General features: G+C 45.4%; 1 protein-coding gene across 1 annotated transcript in view; it reads left to right on the top strand.

The window, feature by feature from the left end:
- The window catches only part of DNAH14 (dynein axonemal heavy chain 14), a 321,838-nt gene that overhangs the window by 90,965 nt on the left and 212,588 nt on the right, over positions 1–18,285 (top strand). Inside the window, exons 20-24 of the mRNA XM_057315759.1 lie at positions 303–647; positions 6,680–7,021; positions 11,183–11,552; positions 13,104–13,294; positions 15,840–16,085. Coding sequence (XP_057171742.1) covers positions 303–647; positions 6,680–7,021; positions 11,183–11,552; positions 13,104–13,294; positions 15,840–16,085 — 1,494 coding nt within the window. The remainder of the gene's footprint in view (positions 1–302; positions 648–6,679; positions 7,022–11,182; positions 11,553–13,103; positions 13,295–15,839; positions 16,086–18,285) is intronic.

Raw genomic sequence — 18,285 nt, 5'->3', positions numbered from 1 at the left:
AGAGAGGGAACACAGCAGAGGGAGTGGGAGAGGAAGAAGCAGGCTCACAGCGGAGGAGCCTGACGTGGGACTCGATCCCGGAACGCCAGGATCACGCCCTGAGCCGAAGGCAGACGCTTTTTTAACGACTGCGCTACCCAGGCGCCCCAGCCATCTAAATTTCTTAGTCTTAGGTTTCCAACGTAGTTCTCTAGTGTGGGTTCTTCACAGAGAACTGTTGTATGCATTCTGACAGAACCATCAGCCTGTCAGCCCACACTCGTTGCTCTTACAATTCTGACTTGTTAACGCTTTATTTACAGATTGCCAGTCTCCTGACTGTTGTTGGAAGTTCCATGGGGCAAGTTAATGTTTACAGCTGCAAGTTTATAAAATACTGTTCCATGGTACAGAAGGCCAAAGCCATGAGTATGAAAATCTCATCGATGGACGAACTGACTGCAACACAGTTTAAAACTCTCCTGGCTAAATTCAGAAACTATCTTCAGTATATTATTAATATGGCCATTGAGAAACGCATTGGTATTTTCAAAGTTGTAAGTCTCAGTTATCAGTCAGAGTGCTTACCATATGTTGAGAATGTCATACATCTGATCCAGAACCTCTTGCGATCTGTAATTGAAAGAAAGAATACAAATCTACTTGAAGTAAGTATTGTGGAAATTCCTGTGGCATGAGAATCTCTATGATTATTAGATTATTAATTTAAAATATGTACTTAGGAACTACAAATGATGAGTGTTATCCTCAGAAAATTCTAATATGTATTAACACTTGTTTGGGTCTCTGATCAGATATCATTTCCTCAAAGAAACATTCTCTGTCCACCATTTCCAAAATGGCACCCCTGTTCCTTGTTACGTCTTTTCCCTGTTGGGAATCGTTGCAAAATTATAAACATGGAAATGACATGATACAACTTGCATTTTGTAGGGCGCGCTCTGGCATAAAGAGTGGATTAAAGTGGGACAGGACAGGAGGAAAGCTGTTTCTGGCATCTAGGGGAGTGGTGATGAGCGCTCGAAGCAGGGCAGTAACAGTGAGAAAGAACAAAAAAGTGTGGGGTCTGAGCAGCAGATGGCTTTGAGATCCATTTAAGAGATGGCAGATGTCGTGATTGGCAGAATTTAAGGAATAAGAGAAAGGAATGAACGATACTTTGAGCTTGTGCATTGGGCCGCAGGGTGAGCAGGGCTGCAGTGCACGGGCGGGGGCACAGGGCTTGCTTCACTGCGTAACCGTCAGGCAGAGACGTGCGGCTGTGCGTGTCCAGCCATCGGACCGGAAGCATATGGTTAAGTAACCAGCATACAGGTGTCTTTGACGTCATCCTTCAGGAGAATGCACCTGTTAGGTGTGTCATGAGGAAGGAAAAGAACCCCGCAGCAGAAGCCTGAAGAATGCCAATGTGTAGGAGGTTGTGAGATGGAGAGGAGCCTGCAGGGTCCCCTGAGAAGGAGCAACCAGACAGGTTGAGGAAGGCAAGGGAGTGTTTTGAGAAAGAGGGAACATTTAGTAGTTTTTAGTGCTACATAGAGTTTAAGAGAAGATTGAAAAGTGTCTATCTTTAGAACCACAGCAATCCTAAAACATACACAAAATTACTCTCTCTTTCACTTAGGGTTGTATTCCCCAACAAGTATCAGATAACCAAAAAAAAAAAAAAAAAGTCTCTTACACAGCGGTTTCTTTGATGCAAGACGACGTCTCAGTGCTGGCGAGGCAGGCTGGCACCGTGGCTGCCCGGCGGGCAAGGAGCCAGGCCTCTTTCCGATGACGGCGGCTGCCCCACAGGCCCTGTGCTCGCGCTCGAGGCAGAAAATACGGGGACGCAGAAGCAGCAGCGTGGTGCATTTTCGTTCAGTTGTCATTGCCAGGACCGGGTCACAGAGCCGCCTCAGCTGCAGAAGGACCTGAGCTGGCACGTTGTAAGCGCCTCTTCCTCAGTAGTTGAGGAAAGCAAGCAAAAGATGGAGTGGCTTGCGTTTCAAGTCAGACGACTTGCCGTATCTGCCACAGTCGATGCCTTGGCTGTTCACACCCTTCTTCCCACATACTGAGTTTTAGGGGGCGTCACAAATGTCGCCGCTCTTAGCTGGCTGAGTACTGAGCCGACTGAGAAGGAAGACAACAGGTTAAGGCAAAAAGAGATTAAAGTGCAATTAGGTCCCACTAATGAAGTGGACCTTGGAGAATATGGTTTCTGTTCATTTAAAATTAACCTTCCCCAAACTGCAGCTCAGAGTTAGGGAGGGACTTCGCCCACTCAGCACTGGTTGCCCTGAAACGTGACCAACATCCTGGCTGCAGTGAGCGAGAGGAACACGTACGCTTGGTGGACAGGTCGGCTTTGGAGAGGAAGTGTCTAGGCTCTGCCCGTCCACGTCCTCCTTCCAAACTCACCAGTCACAGGAGTCACTTCACCTTCCCAGGAAGTGAGTGTGGAGGGGAGGGGCCACCAGGAAGGCTGGACGACCGGGGCCCCCTGCCTCATGGAGACATCAGGAGTGGGGGTGAGTGTTGCCCCCCACCCCGCCGTGCGCACTCTGTCAGGTGCAGCGTGGCGCTTAGTGTTCCAGTGAGCTGTAAATACGATAGAAGCCCCCCGCTCGCCCAGTATAAACTGGTGGAGAGGGAACTGGATACATTTAACTGAAACCTCACCCTGTGAAGAAGAAAGTGGGGAAATAGCTGTCTCAGGTGGTCTAGAGCAAATATCACATCTCGCTGGACAGAAATACCAAGCGTTCCTTTCTTTGAGGATAGAGTAAGCTCTGTGGTTGGTCAGTCTGGCAGCCTCTGCCTCACGTCTCTGGGAAAGTGTCTCTTGTCCTCGGTGACCCCCAGTTAGGCCCTGTAGGATGTCTCTCTGGGTTTGCTGTTCTTCACCACCTCATCCAGGCCGGGCATCGCGGGCTTGTACTTGCTGGACCCTGAGCAGGTACACCAGTGAACCTCCTCTTGGCATGAGTTGGGACACCTGCGTATGCCTTAGGAAATGCCACTGATGATTATTAGACTCGGACTTCTTAAAATAATTTTTTCCTATTTGCTTCTGGTTAATTTCACACTTAAGTCTAGACATGATTTTGAAGCCTGAGAACTTTTTATTTTTGGCTGCTGTCTGTGCTTGACACTTCCCTCTCTGCCCTAAAAGTATGGTTCCGTATCTGACGCTGTTTGGAACATAGTCTTGGGAGGAAAAGTTACACACTTCATAGTCTCTGCCAGCAAGGTTCCTGCCAATCCTGTTGTCCCACCGTCTTCAGTGAAGGTTCCTAGTTTGAGGTAAGGGCTCTAGTCTCCTCTCCTGCTAAGGCTGGCACTTTGAAGCCACCACTTTCACCCAGAGCGCAGAAACAGCTGTGTCAGTTCTGCAAGCCTTTGAATTAAAGAATTCTCAGGTCGGCTCTGGAAAAGGCAGAGAAGAATTTTCTTATCGGAGCCCCTCAGTCTCTGCTTAGCTTATTTTAGCATGAGTTCATCTCCTAGGATTTCACTGGAAGTAATAAAAGGATCCAGAATATAACACCACATGTTCCCTACTATTTACCCAGGGCTGCAGCTGTGGCTGGCACAGCCCTGGGTCCCATGCAATAGCACACAACATTGTGACCAAACAATTTGTTTGCCACCCTTCACCAAAGAAGATGGCCAATAGATACAAAATATTCTGAACTTGACAATCATCAGGGAAGTGAAAACCGCATGTGTAAATGGCTAGAATTTAAAAGACTGACAATAGCAAGTTCTAAGAAGGATGTGGAGGAACTAGAACTTTCACACCTTGTTGGCGACAATGAAAATGGTGCAGTCACATTGGAAAAGTGGGGATTTCTTGTCAAGTTAAATTTTCACTTACCATTCAACCCAGCAACCCCATTCCACATTACTTACTTACAAGAAATAAAAATAGGTCCACACAGAGACTTGTACTCACATAGCCGTAGACGCTTTACCCACAAGTGCCAAAACCTGTCAACAATCCAGAGATCGTTCAAGAGGCGAATAAGGAGAAAAGCGGTGCATTCACGCCTTGGGATCGCGGTCAGCAGTGAGAAAGAACAAATAAGCGCCATGTACGGTTTGGTTGGACTGCGAAAGTATGTTGACCGAAAGAAGCCAGACAGAGGCGTGCCTGCCGGGTGATTCCATCCATACGGAACTTGACAAAGACAAATCTAATCTGTAGCCACACCAGGCAGCTGGGGGTTTTCTGAGGCAGGAGAAGGAGGAGATTATTTGGGATGGGGCACAGCATCTTTAGGGCAAGGAGCATTTTCTATGTATGGATTACGGAGGTAAATACACAGTCACCTCCTCATGATATACAGTTAACATCTTTTGTATGTAAATTTGCTTCAACAAAACTTTGTAAAAAAACAAAATCCTGGCTTTTCCATTTATTATTTGAAAGACGTTAGTTAATATCCTTATTCTTGCTGTACCTCAGTTTCTTTGTCTGTAAATTGGAGATAATATTAGTGATGTACCTAGAAAGATTGTGAGAGTTAAACGAGTTACAGATTATACAACCCTAAACACGTTCTGGCACATAGTGCTGGATGAATGTGAGACTGCAAACCGGATTTTTACAGTTAGAAGGGTCCGGGGTTTTAGTTCCAGAAAACTTTCTGAGCTATAATTTTTAAGATTTATTCATTTATTTGAGAGAGAGCGCAAGCAGAGGGAGGGGCAGAGGGAGAGGGAGAGAGTCTAAGCGGACCCAGCGCTGAGTGTGGAGCCTGACATGGGGCTCGATCTTATGACCCTGAGATCGCGACCTGAGCTGAAATCAAGAGTTGGATGCTTAACCAACTGTGCTACCCAGGCGCCCCTGAGCTATAATTTTTTTTAGGAACCGGTTTTGGAAGTTGTTTAATTCGTCCTCTGTCTGGTGCCTGCACGCCCCCACGTGTGTTTTTACGTATTTCCTGAGGCTTTGAGTAGCTTCCATTTATGTGGTTAAGGAAGTTCCCCTGTTTTGATGAGAGTATTTTTTATCATAAATGAGTTTTATCAAATGCTTATTCTGCGTCCCTTGGAATAATCACACATTTGTTTTCTTCAGTCCTAAATGTGGTTTGTTGCACAGCTGACTCCTGGGTTGGTGGATTTAGTTGCCAGCACGCCCATGCACTGACTTGCACGTTATTTGTAAGGTGTTTGCACTTACGCTTACAAGTGAAATTGGTCTGTGACTTTCTTCTGCCATCCTGATCTGTCTGTGGTATCAGTGTGCGACCAGTGACACAGGGAGTTTGGGTGTATTTCACCTGTTTCTACCAGCTATTTTTTTTTTTTTAAGATTTTATTTATTTATTCGACAGAGATAGAGACAGCCAGCGAGAGAGGGAACACAAGCAGGGGAAGTGGGAGAGGAAGAAGCAGGCTCATAGCGGAGGAGCCTGACGTGGGGCTCGATCCCATAACGCTGGGATCACGCCCTGAGCCGAAGGCAGACGCTTAACCGCTGTGCCACCCAGGCGCCCCACTACCAGCTATTTTTTGCAAGAAATTGGGATTACCTGTTTTCTTTGTGATACAAATCGGCATTTTCCTATGTTTCTTTCTTTTTTTCTGGCATTAAACGGGATTTGTGGTTAGAGTCAAGATAGCCATATTTACTGTCTTCTATTTTGGTCATGAATTTCAGTTAACGTAGTAGGCACCACTATCAGCCTGTTCCTAAACTATATCATCCGAGTTGATTAAAGTACAGCTACTTGCTTAGGGTCACACATTAGGAAGCTCTGGAGCTGGGATTCAAGCACAAGCCTCTCTAGTTATAAAGCCTGTCCACATAAACTGTGGGTGGGTTCACAGGGGTTGTTTCTGAGTGGCGGAATAATAGATATTTTCTATATGAAAAGCGTTTTTGTATGAGCATCTATTTTATAATCAAATAGAATAAAGTGTTCAAAAACTTAGAGACATCCAGGCAATTAATTCAAGGCTGTGAAATTGAACATTGAAATGACATTGATTCCAAAATTATGCGTGAGTATTCATTAAGAGCCCTGGAAACATGAGGAAAAAATATGACAAAATTGTAATTTGAGTATAGAAATGCAATTATTTTGAAAATTTCATGGAATGATGGACACACACTTAGAAAAGTATTGATATTATACATATAATGAGTACATACACTTAGATAAAAATAGGATTTGGAATCAGATTTGGGTTTAATCAGTAACTCAGTAGATTTCTGATTTTAGGCTAATGAATTCCCCTGAGATTCTGTTTCCTCCTGCGCAGACTAGAGAAGTAACACCTGATGAGCAAACGTGCTATCCGCACGGGGTGAGAAGTAGCACGTCAGTGCCCAGAACAGGGTAGCAGTTACGCAGCCACACCCTTGCTGTAGCCACAAGTCTGTTTCTCAGAACCAAAGTTATTCATAATATTACTTCCTTTATGTCTTTAGTATTTATTTTAGTATTTATTTAGAATTATTTAGGTGCATTCCGGTTCCCTCTGTTAACATATAGAAAGGACTTGAGCATGTTAATGCTGTAGTATTTAAACCATAGTTAGAATAATGTTTAGAGGATGTCTTCATTTTTTTGTGGAATTATAGTGATGTAAGTTAGTGAGAGATATTAAAAGAATAATTAGCCTTGTAAAATAGTGAGAACTCATTATATAATTCTCATTGATGTGTTAACGATTGCAGGTCGTGGAGTCATCACTGCGAAAGCTGGACTCTGATCCCACTGAAATAGAAGAATTTGTAGAACATTTTACTTTTTTGGATGCAATTTCCTCAAAAATATGTGTATTAGAAAAAGAGTACTCCACGGTTGCTCAGCTGCATTCCGTTGTTCGGTATTACCAGATCCAGATCTCAGAAGAGCAGATTGCCATATACAAAATTCTTCTTGGCAGGTTTGGCCAACTGAAAACTTCTATGAAGTTAAGCAAAACAAATAAAGATGCGGCTATTTCTAGATTCAGAGACAATTTGGAAGCACACATCGCTGGTCTACGAGTTGACCTCAGTAACTTAAAGGCCAAGGTCAGTATTTTGTTCATTAAATATCAGCGGGATCTTAGTTTCGCATAGGCCTAAACATATAGGTATTTGCTTTCTGTGGAGTCTTAGGTCACTAATCTGATCCAGGTGTTGTTAACCTGGAATCCACAGACAGAATCTTGGTGATTCGTGAGCTTCACTGGGAAGAGAAATTGCATGTCTGTTTTCTCTAACCTCTAATGAAATGTAGCCTTTTCTTCAATTATGAATGAATGTAGACAACAAACAACGGCAAAGTGGTGACCTTTTCCGTACGATTCAACAGTCGGCCACAGGAGGCCCCGGCCCAGGGGGCTGAACCGCCCCTGACATGTGTCTGGGCCTCGCTCTGTGCCCCCTCCGCCCTCGCCGGCGCTGCCAGGTATTAGCGGCCCAGGGAGACGGTACAGCGTGAGTGCCCAGCGTGGATTAGACGCAGCGTGACTTACTGCAGTTACCGGGTTTTCAGCTTCTCCATCGACACGGCTGATCTGTACCGTTCCGCACAAATACAGTGAAGATGAAACCAGTCATGAAAGCACTTGATGCACATACCCCATCTGCAGCCTTTAAAACCGTACTGAAATGTACAGACGCTCACAGACAGAAGGTTCGGGTGGACACAGGTTCCGTTTGTTGAAGTGTATGAGGTGGTGGACACCGCCTGAAATGGGGGTCTGTGTTGCGGTCAGTTTACTGCCGAGTGCTGGGCAAGCACACAGCAGGCCGGGGGCGTCGGGCTGGGACAGGAGAGAGTTGGTGTCCTTGTCACCAAGGGTTCAGGGGCCCTGTGACAGTCGAGAGCCGGGGTGACTCTGCAGAGCTGTCCTGAGCTGAGCCTTCGTTCCTGCACCCGCAGCCCTCCCAGGGGCCTGGTCGTGGGTGACTTTAGCTCTTTTTGGCCAAGGGCAACTCCTGGGAAGGGGCCCCCTCCTCTACCCACCCCTCCCGGGCCTCGCCCCATAAGCTTTCATTTCTGCCGATTATGGTTTTCACTTCTAAATTTTCCATTGGGTTCTTCCCTATATTTTTTCAAATTTCTTAGCTAAGACTTTGTGTTTCCCCACTGTTTTCAAGAATATTCATCATTTTTTTGGTGGAGCATTTTTTATCATACCTGCTTTAAATCCTTTGTCGGGTCATTTTAAAATCTGTGTCATCGAGGCATTGGTGTCTGTTGATGAATCTTCTTCTGTGAGTTGAGATTTTCCTGATTTTTTATATGCTGAATAATTTTGTGTTGTATATTTTGGATTAAACATTAGGCTATAAGACTCCGTCTTATTTAAACCACACGAAGGTTGATATTTTTGTTTCAGAAGGCAGCTGACCTTGTCAGGTTTGAGTCCCAAGACCCAGCCCACGCTCTTGGGGCCGCAGTCCCGTTGTCATTGTGGTTGTCACAGCCTCGGCAGGACTGCTTGGATGCATCCCCCCCCCACCTCGCCGTGCGCCATGCAGCGCTCAGTCTCACTCTGGGTGGTGGTCTGTCAGCCGCGTCTCCAGGTCTCCGAGGTGCTGAACAGGAGCAGATCTGCATGCGTGTGGCTCACAGGGGCTTTCCGGAGTCCCTTGCTCTCTGTGATCATCCCAGAATTTTCCACATTCCTGGCACTCTTCAGTCCTCTGGCCAGAAAGCGGCGGCCAGTTACTGCGCTCTGCCAGGCACTTCCGTAACTGCACACACATCTACGGCAAAGCAGCAGACACGCAGCAAGCGGTCGGCGGGGTTGCACCTCCCTGGAAGAGAGGACAGTTGTCTCCCCTGAGGTTTTCGTGTACACCCCCTTGGGATGCCTGAGGGCCGGGGGGAGAGAACAGGAGAGAGAGCGAGGCCTTCCACATGCTGTGTGAGCATCCGCTGCCGTCGGAGAAGAAGCCGGCTGCTTGTCAGAGCCGTCCGGACAGCAGGGAAAGAGAGCGCAGTAGAGATCAGCTAGGCTCTGCACACAGCATGACATCCACTGGGCTCTGCACACAGCATGGGCCCGCGAAGCCCTCCAGCCGGGCACCGGGACGGGTCGGTGCCCGATGCATTAACGGGGCAGATGTCAGGGGAGGGGAGGACTCTGGCCAAACCAACTGGATGGGATTCTGGCTAAAGATAGGCCAGAGTGAAGCCAGTCCCGTCCCCTGGGGCGGTGGACGGTGCGGGCCCTGACCAGACGTGGCGGGTGCGGGCTCTGGTACACAGAAACTGGCCTCGACGTAGACGTGCACAGATGGGCCTCGGAGAAGCTTCCAGAGCCTGGCTAAGGTGTGGTCAGGCAGAGAATGCTTGCCAGAACCTCTCCTGAGTCCCCAGTAGTAGGCTCTCCCTGAGCTCTCACACCACAGTGCCCACCGAGCAGAGGTCAGGGTCTGCTAGAAGGACACCGTGGTCAATTTATCACTAATCTGGTGGCACTTCGGATGAGCATCTGCATGCCCGGCCTGCCTTGTACTCTTTACTTTCAGACTTCTCCGGTTGCTGCTCCCTGGGGAGAGCCAGGGTGGGGCATACGTACTGTCTTCCGACTTTGTGTGACTCTTCACACGACTTCATCTGTATACCTGATGGCTGAGATCATTCTGTGAAGGTCTCAAGTGGAACGCTGCTGCCAGGACTGGCAAAATGTATCCGCATATAAGCCAGTAAGATCATTTCTCCAGCTCTCTCCCCTCGAGATAGCTCATTGACAAACATAAATAATTATTAATGAGTGGAAAACTATGGGAGAAGCCTAAGGAAAGCTTTATCACATGTCATTATATGAGCATCCCTTTTACAGATCATACATTCAGCGGTATCCGTTATCACAAATGCCGTTTATCAGTTTTATGTGGCGTGACCACGCCACACAGAACACAGTGTTGCTTGCCATTCCACGGGTTGGATTTTTTAAAAGAATAAGGTGATAGGATCCAAATTCATTTATTCGTTCAGTAACTTTTTAATAAAAACTGCTGTCTACATCTTACTGTACTAGGTTCTGTGAGGTGTTCAAAAATAAATGGACAAGGGGTGCCTGGGTGGCTCAGTCACTAAGGGTCTGCCTTCGGCCCAGGGCATGATCCCAGGGTCCTGGGATCGAGCCCCGCATCAGGCTCCCTGCTCTGCTGGGAAGCCTGCTTCTTCCTCTCCCACTCCCCTGCTTGTGTTCCTTCTCTTGCTGGCTGTCTCTCTCTCTCTGTCAAATAAATAAATAAAATCCTTAAAAACAAGAATAAAATAAACGGACGAAATCATCCTTAATTCTGAGAAGTTTATAATTTAATAAGGGATAAATCAGGGCAAACTTTTACGTACGTCTTTGGAGGTTATTGCAAACGTCCACAATTTCATGTGCAATACTTAAACTCTAATACAAGGCAAAATGTGATAAGTGCCATAAAAATAGAACAAAGTTAGGGGCGCCTGGGTGGCTCAGATGGTTAAGCATCTGCCTTTGGCTCAGGTCATGATCTCTGGGTCCTGGGATCCAGCCCCACACTGGGCTCCCTGCTCAGCGGGGAGTCTGCTTCTCCCTCTGCCTCTGCCCCTCCCCCTACTCATGCGCTTGTGCTTTCTCTCTCTCTCTGTCTGTCTGAAATGAATAAATCTTAAAAAAAAAAATAGAACAAAGTTAGGGGTGACTGGCTGTCTCAGTCAGTGGAGCAGTATGCGACTCTTGATCTCAGGGTTGCGAGTTCGAGCCCCACGTTGGGTGTAGAGATTACTTTAAAACATACAATCTTCCAAAAAAAAAAATAGTAGTACAAGGTTAAACAAGATCAGAAAAAGGAAACAACCTCTGGAGTCAGTACCATGCCCCGGAGGCCATACCCTGAAACTGCCATTTACCATTGGATGATGTGACAATTACTTGTAATTTTAGAACTTCCTTGAAAACCTGTGAAAAACATGAGCTATCTTTCAGGCTTGTTGTATGGATTTAGTAAGTAAGGTAATGTATTACTGACCACAGAGCCCAAGATAGAGAAGGACCATGACAAATTATAGGTGTGATGGTAATAATAAATAATTAAAATTAATCATAATAAACACAAATAATTATTAATTAAGGGCAGTCTCTGCAGGTGATGGTGGTTAAAGCTTCGATTATGGGCTCAGATGCTGTTGGTGAGACACGTGTAAGTCCTGACCGCTGCGATGTCTCAGACTGTCTTCCTGTCGTGCTTTAGATAAGGACTCCGGTCCTGCTGAGCGCTAGCACTCGCGTGGACACTGCCGTGGAGATGATACAGGCTCTCACAGAGGAAGCCGCCGCCCTAGCTCACAAGGCTAAAACCTACTCCAGCTACCAGCACTGCTTCGAGGACGCTCAGTCGCACATGCACTCTCTGAACATGGAGGAGATCACACAGCTGGTCCTGGCGGAGGTTTCGGACATTGAATACGACCTCATCTTGAGGAAAATACTGTGGGAGGTCCAAGAGGAGTGGAGGACACTCTTTCGGGAATGGAGGACTAGTACTCTTCACAGTATTGATATAGAATCAGTCCACAGAAACGTTTCAAAATGGATGCACAAAATCCTCATCCTAGAGAAAGGTAAAAGTGTCTTCCTCAAGGGTCCCGCTACGATTGTACACAGAGTGGCTCTGGGCCGGGAAGATCATTGTCCTTGACCTTATTTCTTTACCTGCTGCCAAGGCCTGGCCGTTAATGGCTGGAGAGGCAATACGGGAGCATAGGGGTAGGAATCGTTTTCTGAAGCAAGAAAGAGATGAAAACTTTGCAAAAAAATGCGAAGTACTTAATAACAGTGTTCTGTGTTCTTTAGAAGTTGTTTCCCTAGGCAGAACCGCAGATGCTTCGCCATGATCATGGCTCTTCCTCGGGCCACACATGCAGAGTGCGCACGCAGATCCTCACTGTTGACGCCTGCAGTTGGCTTTGGCCGGTGGGCAAAATAGCTAAAAAGTCATTTTGAGAGGTTTCCCTTCTGCTGACATGAAGCTTTGCCGACCCAGAGCTGCTGTTTCTGTTTGGGCGACTCTGTAAGGTCCGACCTCTCCGCGAGGCGAGCGTCTCATCTCACCCGGCAAGAGAGTGTTGGCTTTTGAAGCCCCTCTCTCACCTTCACCTATACCTCAAGCTATAATTTCCTCTCCAGAAAAATACTTTAAGCTGCTTGATTTCGAATTATACCAGAAATAGAATGATACCACGAAAAGTTCACAAAAGAGAAAAGCTGGGGACAAACCACCCATAGCCTCACTGCTTGGATGTGGCACTCATTCTGTGCGCCTTTTCTCAGGGCTTTGTCCTGTGTCTGTTTCAGAGGACGGAGTGTAGAGTGCCAAGCAGACATAGTTTCCTAGGTAAAATCCTGCTGTTTGCCAAAATGTAGACTTAACCACAGAAGTTATTCTCTTGTCCTTTTATTTCACTGGGTCTTGAAAACCATTATTCAACATGGTTTTAGAAAAGAAGCCCCATCTGTGCCAATTGGCTATTCAAGGAGATAGGTGTGCTTTTCAGTGCTTCTGGGTCCACAACTCTGGCTGTTTCTCGGCCTCCTCTCTTTTTCTTTTGAGAGTTGAGTAAAAAGGTTTTGAGGTTTGAAGTTTCAACTGCAGAGGTTGTGACTCCCGGACAGCCGTGGTTGGTCAGCGCCAGAGGACAGGCCAGTGCTGGTCTGTGGCAAGATCTCTGCGTACATTTCCACGTTTCGGTGTTAAGTATTTTTTTATGACATGATTGTTGCAGGTTTTTGTTCCCCCTTGATGTTCCTCCTTACTGAGCAGATTTTAAAAGCCCCAAACCTGTAACAGTCTTTGAAATGTATATGCACGTACCTGTCTGTCTAGTCAAGAGAAACCTGTGAAACTCTGTGGTAGCTGACGTTTCCTAGTGTCAGATTTTCCAAGAAAACTTGGCTTCGATGGTCTTGGATTTTAGTCACCAGTCCTGGTAACTATTTCTCTTTGTTTGAATCCACAGTTGTCTCTTCTGGGAGGGTGATGTTAATAAAACCATCATCTTAATGCAGACTAATAACTGAGAAGCTGAATTACATTAAATAGCAGACGTGTTTTCTGGTTTAAAAAAATATAATGAACTTATCATAACCTTCTGCCCTATAAACCCTATTTATAGGTTTACCTAAAAACGACATGGTAACCCATCTTAAGCAATCGGTGACCGAATTTAAGCAAGAGCTGCCTATTATCATGGCTCTGGGAAACCCCTGTCTCAAGCCAAGACACTGGGAGGCACTCCAGGAGATTATTGGAAGGTCCGTTTCTCTTGATAAAGACTGTACAGTAGAGAATCTTCTAGCACTCAAGGTAAACACATATCATTTGGAAAAAAAATAGGTTGGAAGACCAGAGGGGCCAATTTTTAGTGCAAGTAAATCTGCAAGGAATAGGAATTAGAAAAGGGAGAGGTTTGTCCACTGGGAAGGTGGGAGCAGCTGGCGGAGGTCAGGTGGCCAAGGTTACATGTAGCTGCGGGCGCGCCATTCACTACACCATCGTCGCGGTGATGTGGAACCTGGCCTCGGTGTCCCTCCTGAACTCACACGACCACTTTCCTGTTTAGTATCTGCACTTATGTGTGTCAGAGATATCTTACTGTTAGTGTTCTCCGCCTCCCAGATGCTCCTCTTCCTTCCCCTCCCCATCTCAGCTAAGGGCACCTCCGTTGTTTTTCCGTCTCTTAGGCTAAAAATCATGAAATAATCTTTCAAATCTTCTCTTGCTCTCCCAGTCCTCAACCCATCTAAATCTCTCATCCTTTCCTGGATCATTACCAGGCCTCCTGACTGATCTGTGTGCCAGCAGTGAATTCAGCAAAATATCTAGGTTGTTTCAGAACATATATGTCAACAGCTAGGTTTATTCAGAGCAGCATTCCAGAAATGTAGCACAATTGCAAGGACGTTTTCCTTTTCAGAGTCTTGGGTTATTGGAGTCATCCCTGGGCAGGTCAGGTAAAGGGTGAAATTTGGCACACGGTCTAGCAGCAAGCAATAGAAGTGAGGGCAGACAGGCCTCGAGTGGATCAGCTGGTGGCCTTCCTGGGGTTGGTGACTAGAGTAGCTCAGAGGGTTCCAGTGGGCTGTCCCTGCATTTCTAATGTGAATAGTTTAAAAAGGAATTCCCATGCTGTTTTTGGAGGATCCAAATTAAGAGAATTCAGCATCTGAACAAAAATGAACAAGGCCTTCAGCCTCTGAAAGACTGTAGCCAGGAGTCAGAGGAGCCCTTTCTTCCTGAGGTGGATTGTTTAGTAGTCAGAGGGGATAGCAGGCAGTCAGCTGCCAGTCTCACCTGAACTCAAAGAAATCCTGGAAGACCGTGATCATCCCATTTCTATTCGACAGCTTATCCAGTATAATGTGTGTACCTAGATGGACAGATTTGGCCCAGAAACTCAATCTTCATGTTGTAGAGCAGGTCTGTCGTGGGGTTGACCCAGGGACGGCGGTCATGCTACAGGCCTGCCCAGGACAGTCTGTGGCAGGAGTTCACTTGCGATCCTATCAGATGATTAAAGGATGATGTTCAAGGACAGCCATTTCTGTCCAGCGTGTTATGGAGGCTCTGTAAAGCCTGTGACATGAAAACCATGTCACAAAGTAAATCGAGAGGAAGAGGTCAATAGTATGCACAAAATGCTTACAATCGCTTCATGATTGATCTTTTTCGCTTTAGAACCCAGGTGCTTTATCATAGAGGCAGATAATCAACTACGGGCATTAAGATTCATCTGAAACGTCCTAGGTATTACCGAGTTGATTGGGAGATCTGACCATTTGTCAATCAGGTCCCAAACTTTGACCATGAGGACTTGAAAGGGCTCAGTGCACTTGGTTGAAATTTTGCTTTACGCGCTATCAGTGTCTGGATTTAGTTACTAGCAATTTCAGAATGTCAGCATTAAGCAAAAAGTTCTTTCTTCAGCATAGAAACTTGATGGTCCTGTGGTTCCTTATCTGCCTTTGGCTGAATATCTGTATCAAAGGGCAGGCCTCGTTCTCCAGCTGTTTGTGTAGGCCGTGAGCAGTCAGCCGAGCCCGCCGTGTGACACCTGTCTTTGGCAGATGATGAACACTAGTCCTGTTTGCTTGGAGCCCCACTGAGCTGCATTACCGAAACAGGGATTAGGCATCACTCTTTAACCCCATGGAGATGACATACGGGAACAGGGGTAGATTCTTCTTTCAGGGATAAAAGCAGTTAGCCTGGCTAGTTAATTTTACGATGCGGGAATGAGAAGCCCTCTGAGTATGTCTGTTGCAGTGAGTGAGCCTGGAGATCTTGTGTCAGGATCTTGTCCTCTGGGAACTGGCAGTCCATGCCCATTGGAAAGAAGGCCCGTCTATCCTCCGCTAATGTGTTTTGAGAGCCGTGTGTCCTCATGGCGATAGGGCAAAGAAAGGGAAGCCATGGAAAGCTTGGGTCCATTAGGATGATGTTCTCTCGGATAATTGTTTCTCGAGAATTATTGCAGAAAGTGAAAGCATGTCCACAAAGTGAGGAAGCAGTTGGCGTTAGTGCAGACACAAGAAAGCTGGAGGGTCTAACAGCATCTGCACGTGTACAGAAGGTGCCGTTAACTGTTCTTCGCATGGGCTAGAATTAGAGGAAACATACGCAGTGACTAGAAATTTCACTGAGTGCGCAGAACGCGAAATGGTTAGAATGGATAAAGCCCGCAGACAGCCCTGTCATGTGGGTGGGGACGTGCAGCCTCCGGTCAGGGCGTCACCAGGCTGGGACCAGGTCTCCAGGACCTGTGATGTGTGCGTTCCTCTAAGTCTTGCATTGTAAACATCTAAGGAACCATCCGTACACTGAATATTAATGAATAATGTTTTCATTTTAGATGTTTCAGTACGAAAATGAAATTAACGAAATCTCAACCTCCGCCACTAACGAAGCTGCTCTTGAGAAAATGCTGTTTAAGGTTATTGATCAGTGGAACACGACCCCGTTACGCTTAGTTGTTCATCAGTCAGAGACGATGTCCATCCTGATAATTTCCTCCATAGACGACATACTGACTCAGTTAGAAGAGTCTCAGATCATACTTGCAACAGTTAAAGGATCTTCCTCTCTCGGGCCCATTCGGGTAAACACTGTGGCAAAGGGAAAATACTGTAACTGTTTATAGTTTTATTTATCACCTTAAGTTTTTACACTTCGCAACCTTTTGAATTGTACAAATCATTCACATACTTATAAAGAAATGAGAAGGAATGTTAGTAGTTTAAATATTAGAAGTAACTTTTTATGGAAACATATTGTTCATGAAGAATTGTCATAAAGTTCAATTTGAGCAGATAAAATTAATTTAGATAATATAAGAATAGGACCCTATAAACCCTGACTTACCAGCAGTGCCACTGGTGCGAGAAGTATCCACAGTTCAAGCAGGGCCCACGCCGAGCCGATTGCCTGCGGAGTCCTCCTGCTGATGCAGAACGCGCCGTTTTCATTTCCTGTGCTGTTGCTCTCAAAGGGTAATCCTACCTGCGTAGCTGTGTGTCCCTGCAGGCACTGCTGGAACAGCAGCCTGCACGTCTACTGTAGTGTAGCTGGGAACTGAAGCACAGGGCCAGCTGGTATTCAGTGCTCCCCGATATTCCCTCTCTGGGCTGCCCCACATCCAGTAACATGGCCAAGAATCATTTAAAAACTTAAGAAAACTCAACAAGCTATGTAATAATATAGAGATAATTCATTAGTAAAGTTACCATCATTGATACAGACTGAGAAAGAGAAGTGTGGACCCATCAAATGGAATTCCCATTACTTGCAAACACATAAGCATTTAGGGAAAATGTCAGTTAACTGAACCTTAGAAAAAAAACTCAGTAAATTACAAAAAACAGATGAACCAAATAGAGAATATATTCTCTAACCACATGTATTAAAATAAAAAATGAACAAGCAGAGAAACAGCAAAAAATAGATAGGAGCAAAACTAACACACACACACACACACACACAAAAACATTTGATTTCAAAGCATCCATAAGAACATACAGGAAATATAATTTTAAAAATTTCATTAAAAATAAAAAGGAGAGAATTCTAAAAAAAAAACCTTGTCACAAATGGCTTAGAGCCCCATGAAAAGGAAGGTTTATTTTTTTTTTATTTTTTTTTAAGATTTTATTTATTTGACAGCATGAGAGAGCACAAGCAGAGGGAGGGGCAAAGGGAAAGGGAGATGCAGGCTGGAGCCCGATGCAGGACTCGATCCCAGGACCCCGAGATCATGACCTGAGCCAAAGGCAGATGCTTCACCGACTGGGCACCCAGGCACCCCTGAAACAGTTATTTTAACTCCATATGTTTAAAAAATAGATATGTGGAAGATAATATAGACCAAATATAAATATGAAGACCAAAGTCAAACTTCTATAGATGAAAACTATCATATCTGCCATGAACTATGTACTAGATGAGATGGACAGCAGGTTAGACATTGCAGGAGAGAAGATTAGTGAATTTAAATAATTTTGGTAAAGAACAAAGTTGGCAGATCAACACTCCCTGATCTTAAGAGTCACTGTAAAGCTACAGTAGTCAAGACAGTTTTATATTGGTTCAAAGACAGAAAAATGGAACAGAGTAGAGAGTACGGAAATAGACCCACATATATGTGGACACCTGATTTTCAACATAAGTTTAAAGGCAATTCTGGAAAGAATCTTTTTAGAAATGGAGCTTGCAAATTGGACAGTTGCATGCAAAACAAATTTTTAAAACCCTTCAAGGCGTATCATGTAGCATATATAAACTTTAACTCAAGGATGGATCATAGGCCTGAATGCAAAACCTAAAACATCGGAAGAAATTTTTGAAACGTTGAGAAGAAAACATCAGAGAAAATTTTCGTGACCTTGGGCTAGCCAGGTTTCTTCAGTATGATGCCAAAAGAATGATCAGTAGAAGGATTTCTGTTAAAAATTAAAAACTTGTGCCCTTCAAAAGACACTATTAAGGGGAAACAATACAGGCCAAGACTGGAAGGAAATACTTGCAAGGCATGTATTTGGTAAAGGACTTGTTTCAAGAATATATAAAGAATTCTTGGGGCACCTGGGTGGCACAGCGGTTAAGCGTCTGCCTTCGGCTCAGGGCGTGATCCCGGCGTTATGGGATCGAGCCCCACATCAGGCTCCTCTGCTATGAGCCTGCTTCTTCCTCTCCCACTCTCCCTGCTTGTGTTCCCTCTCTCGCTGGCTGTCTCTATCTCTGTTAAATAAATAAGTAAAAATCTTTAAAAAAAAAAAAAAAAAGAATATATAAAGAATTCTCAA

The sequence above is a fragment of the Ursus arctos genome, unplaced genomic scaffold (assembly GCF_023065955.2).
Source record: "Ursus arctos isolate Adak ecotype North America unplaced genomic scaffold, UrsArc2.0 scaffold_2, whole genome shotgun sequence".
NCBI lineage: Eukaryota > Metazoa > Chordata > Mammalia > Carnivora > Ursidae > Ursus > Ursus arctos.
Note: the sequence above shows the minus strand (reverse complement) of the source record. Positions and strands in the feature narration are given on the sequence as shown.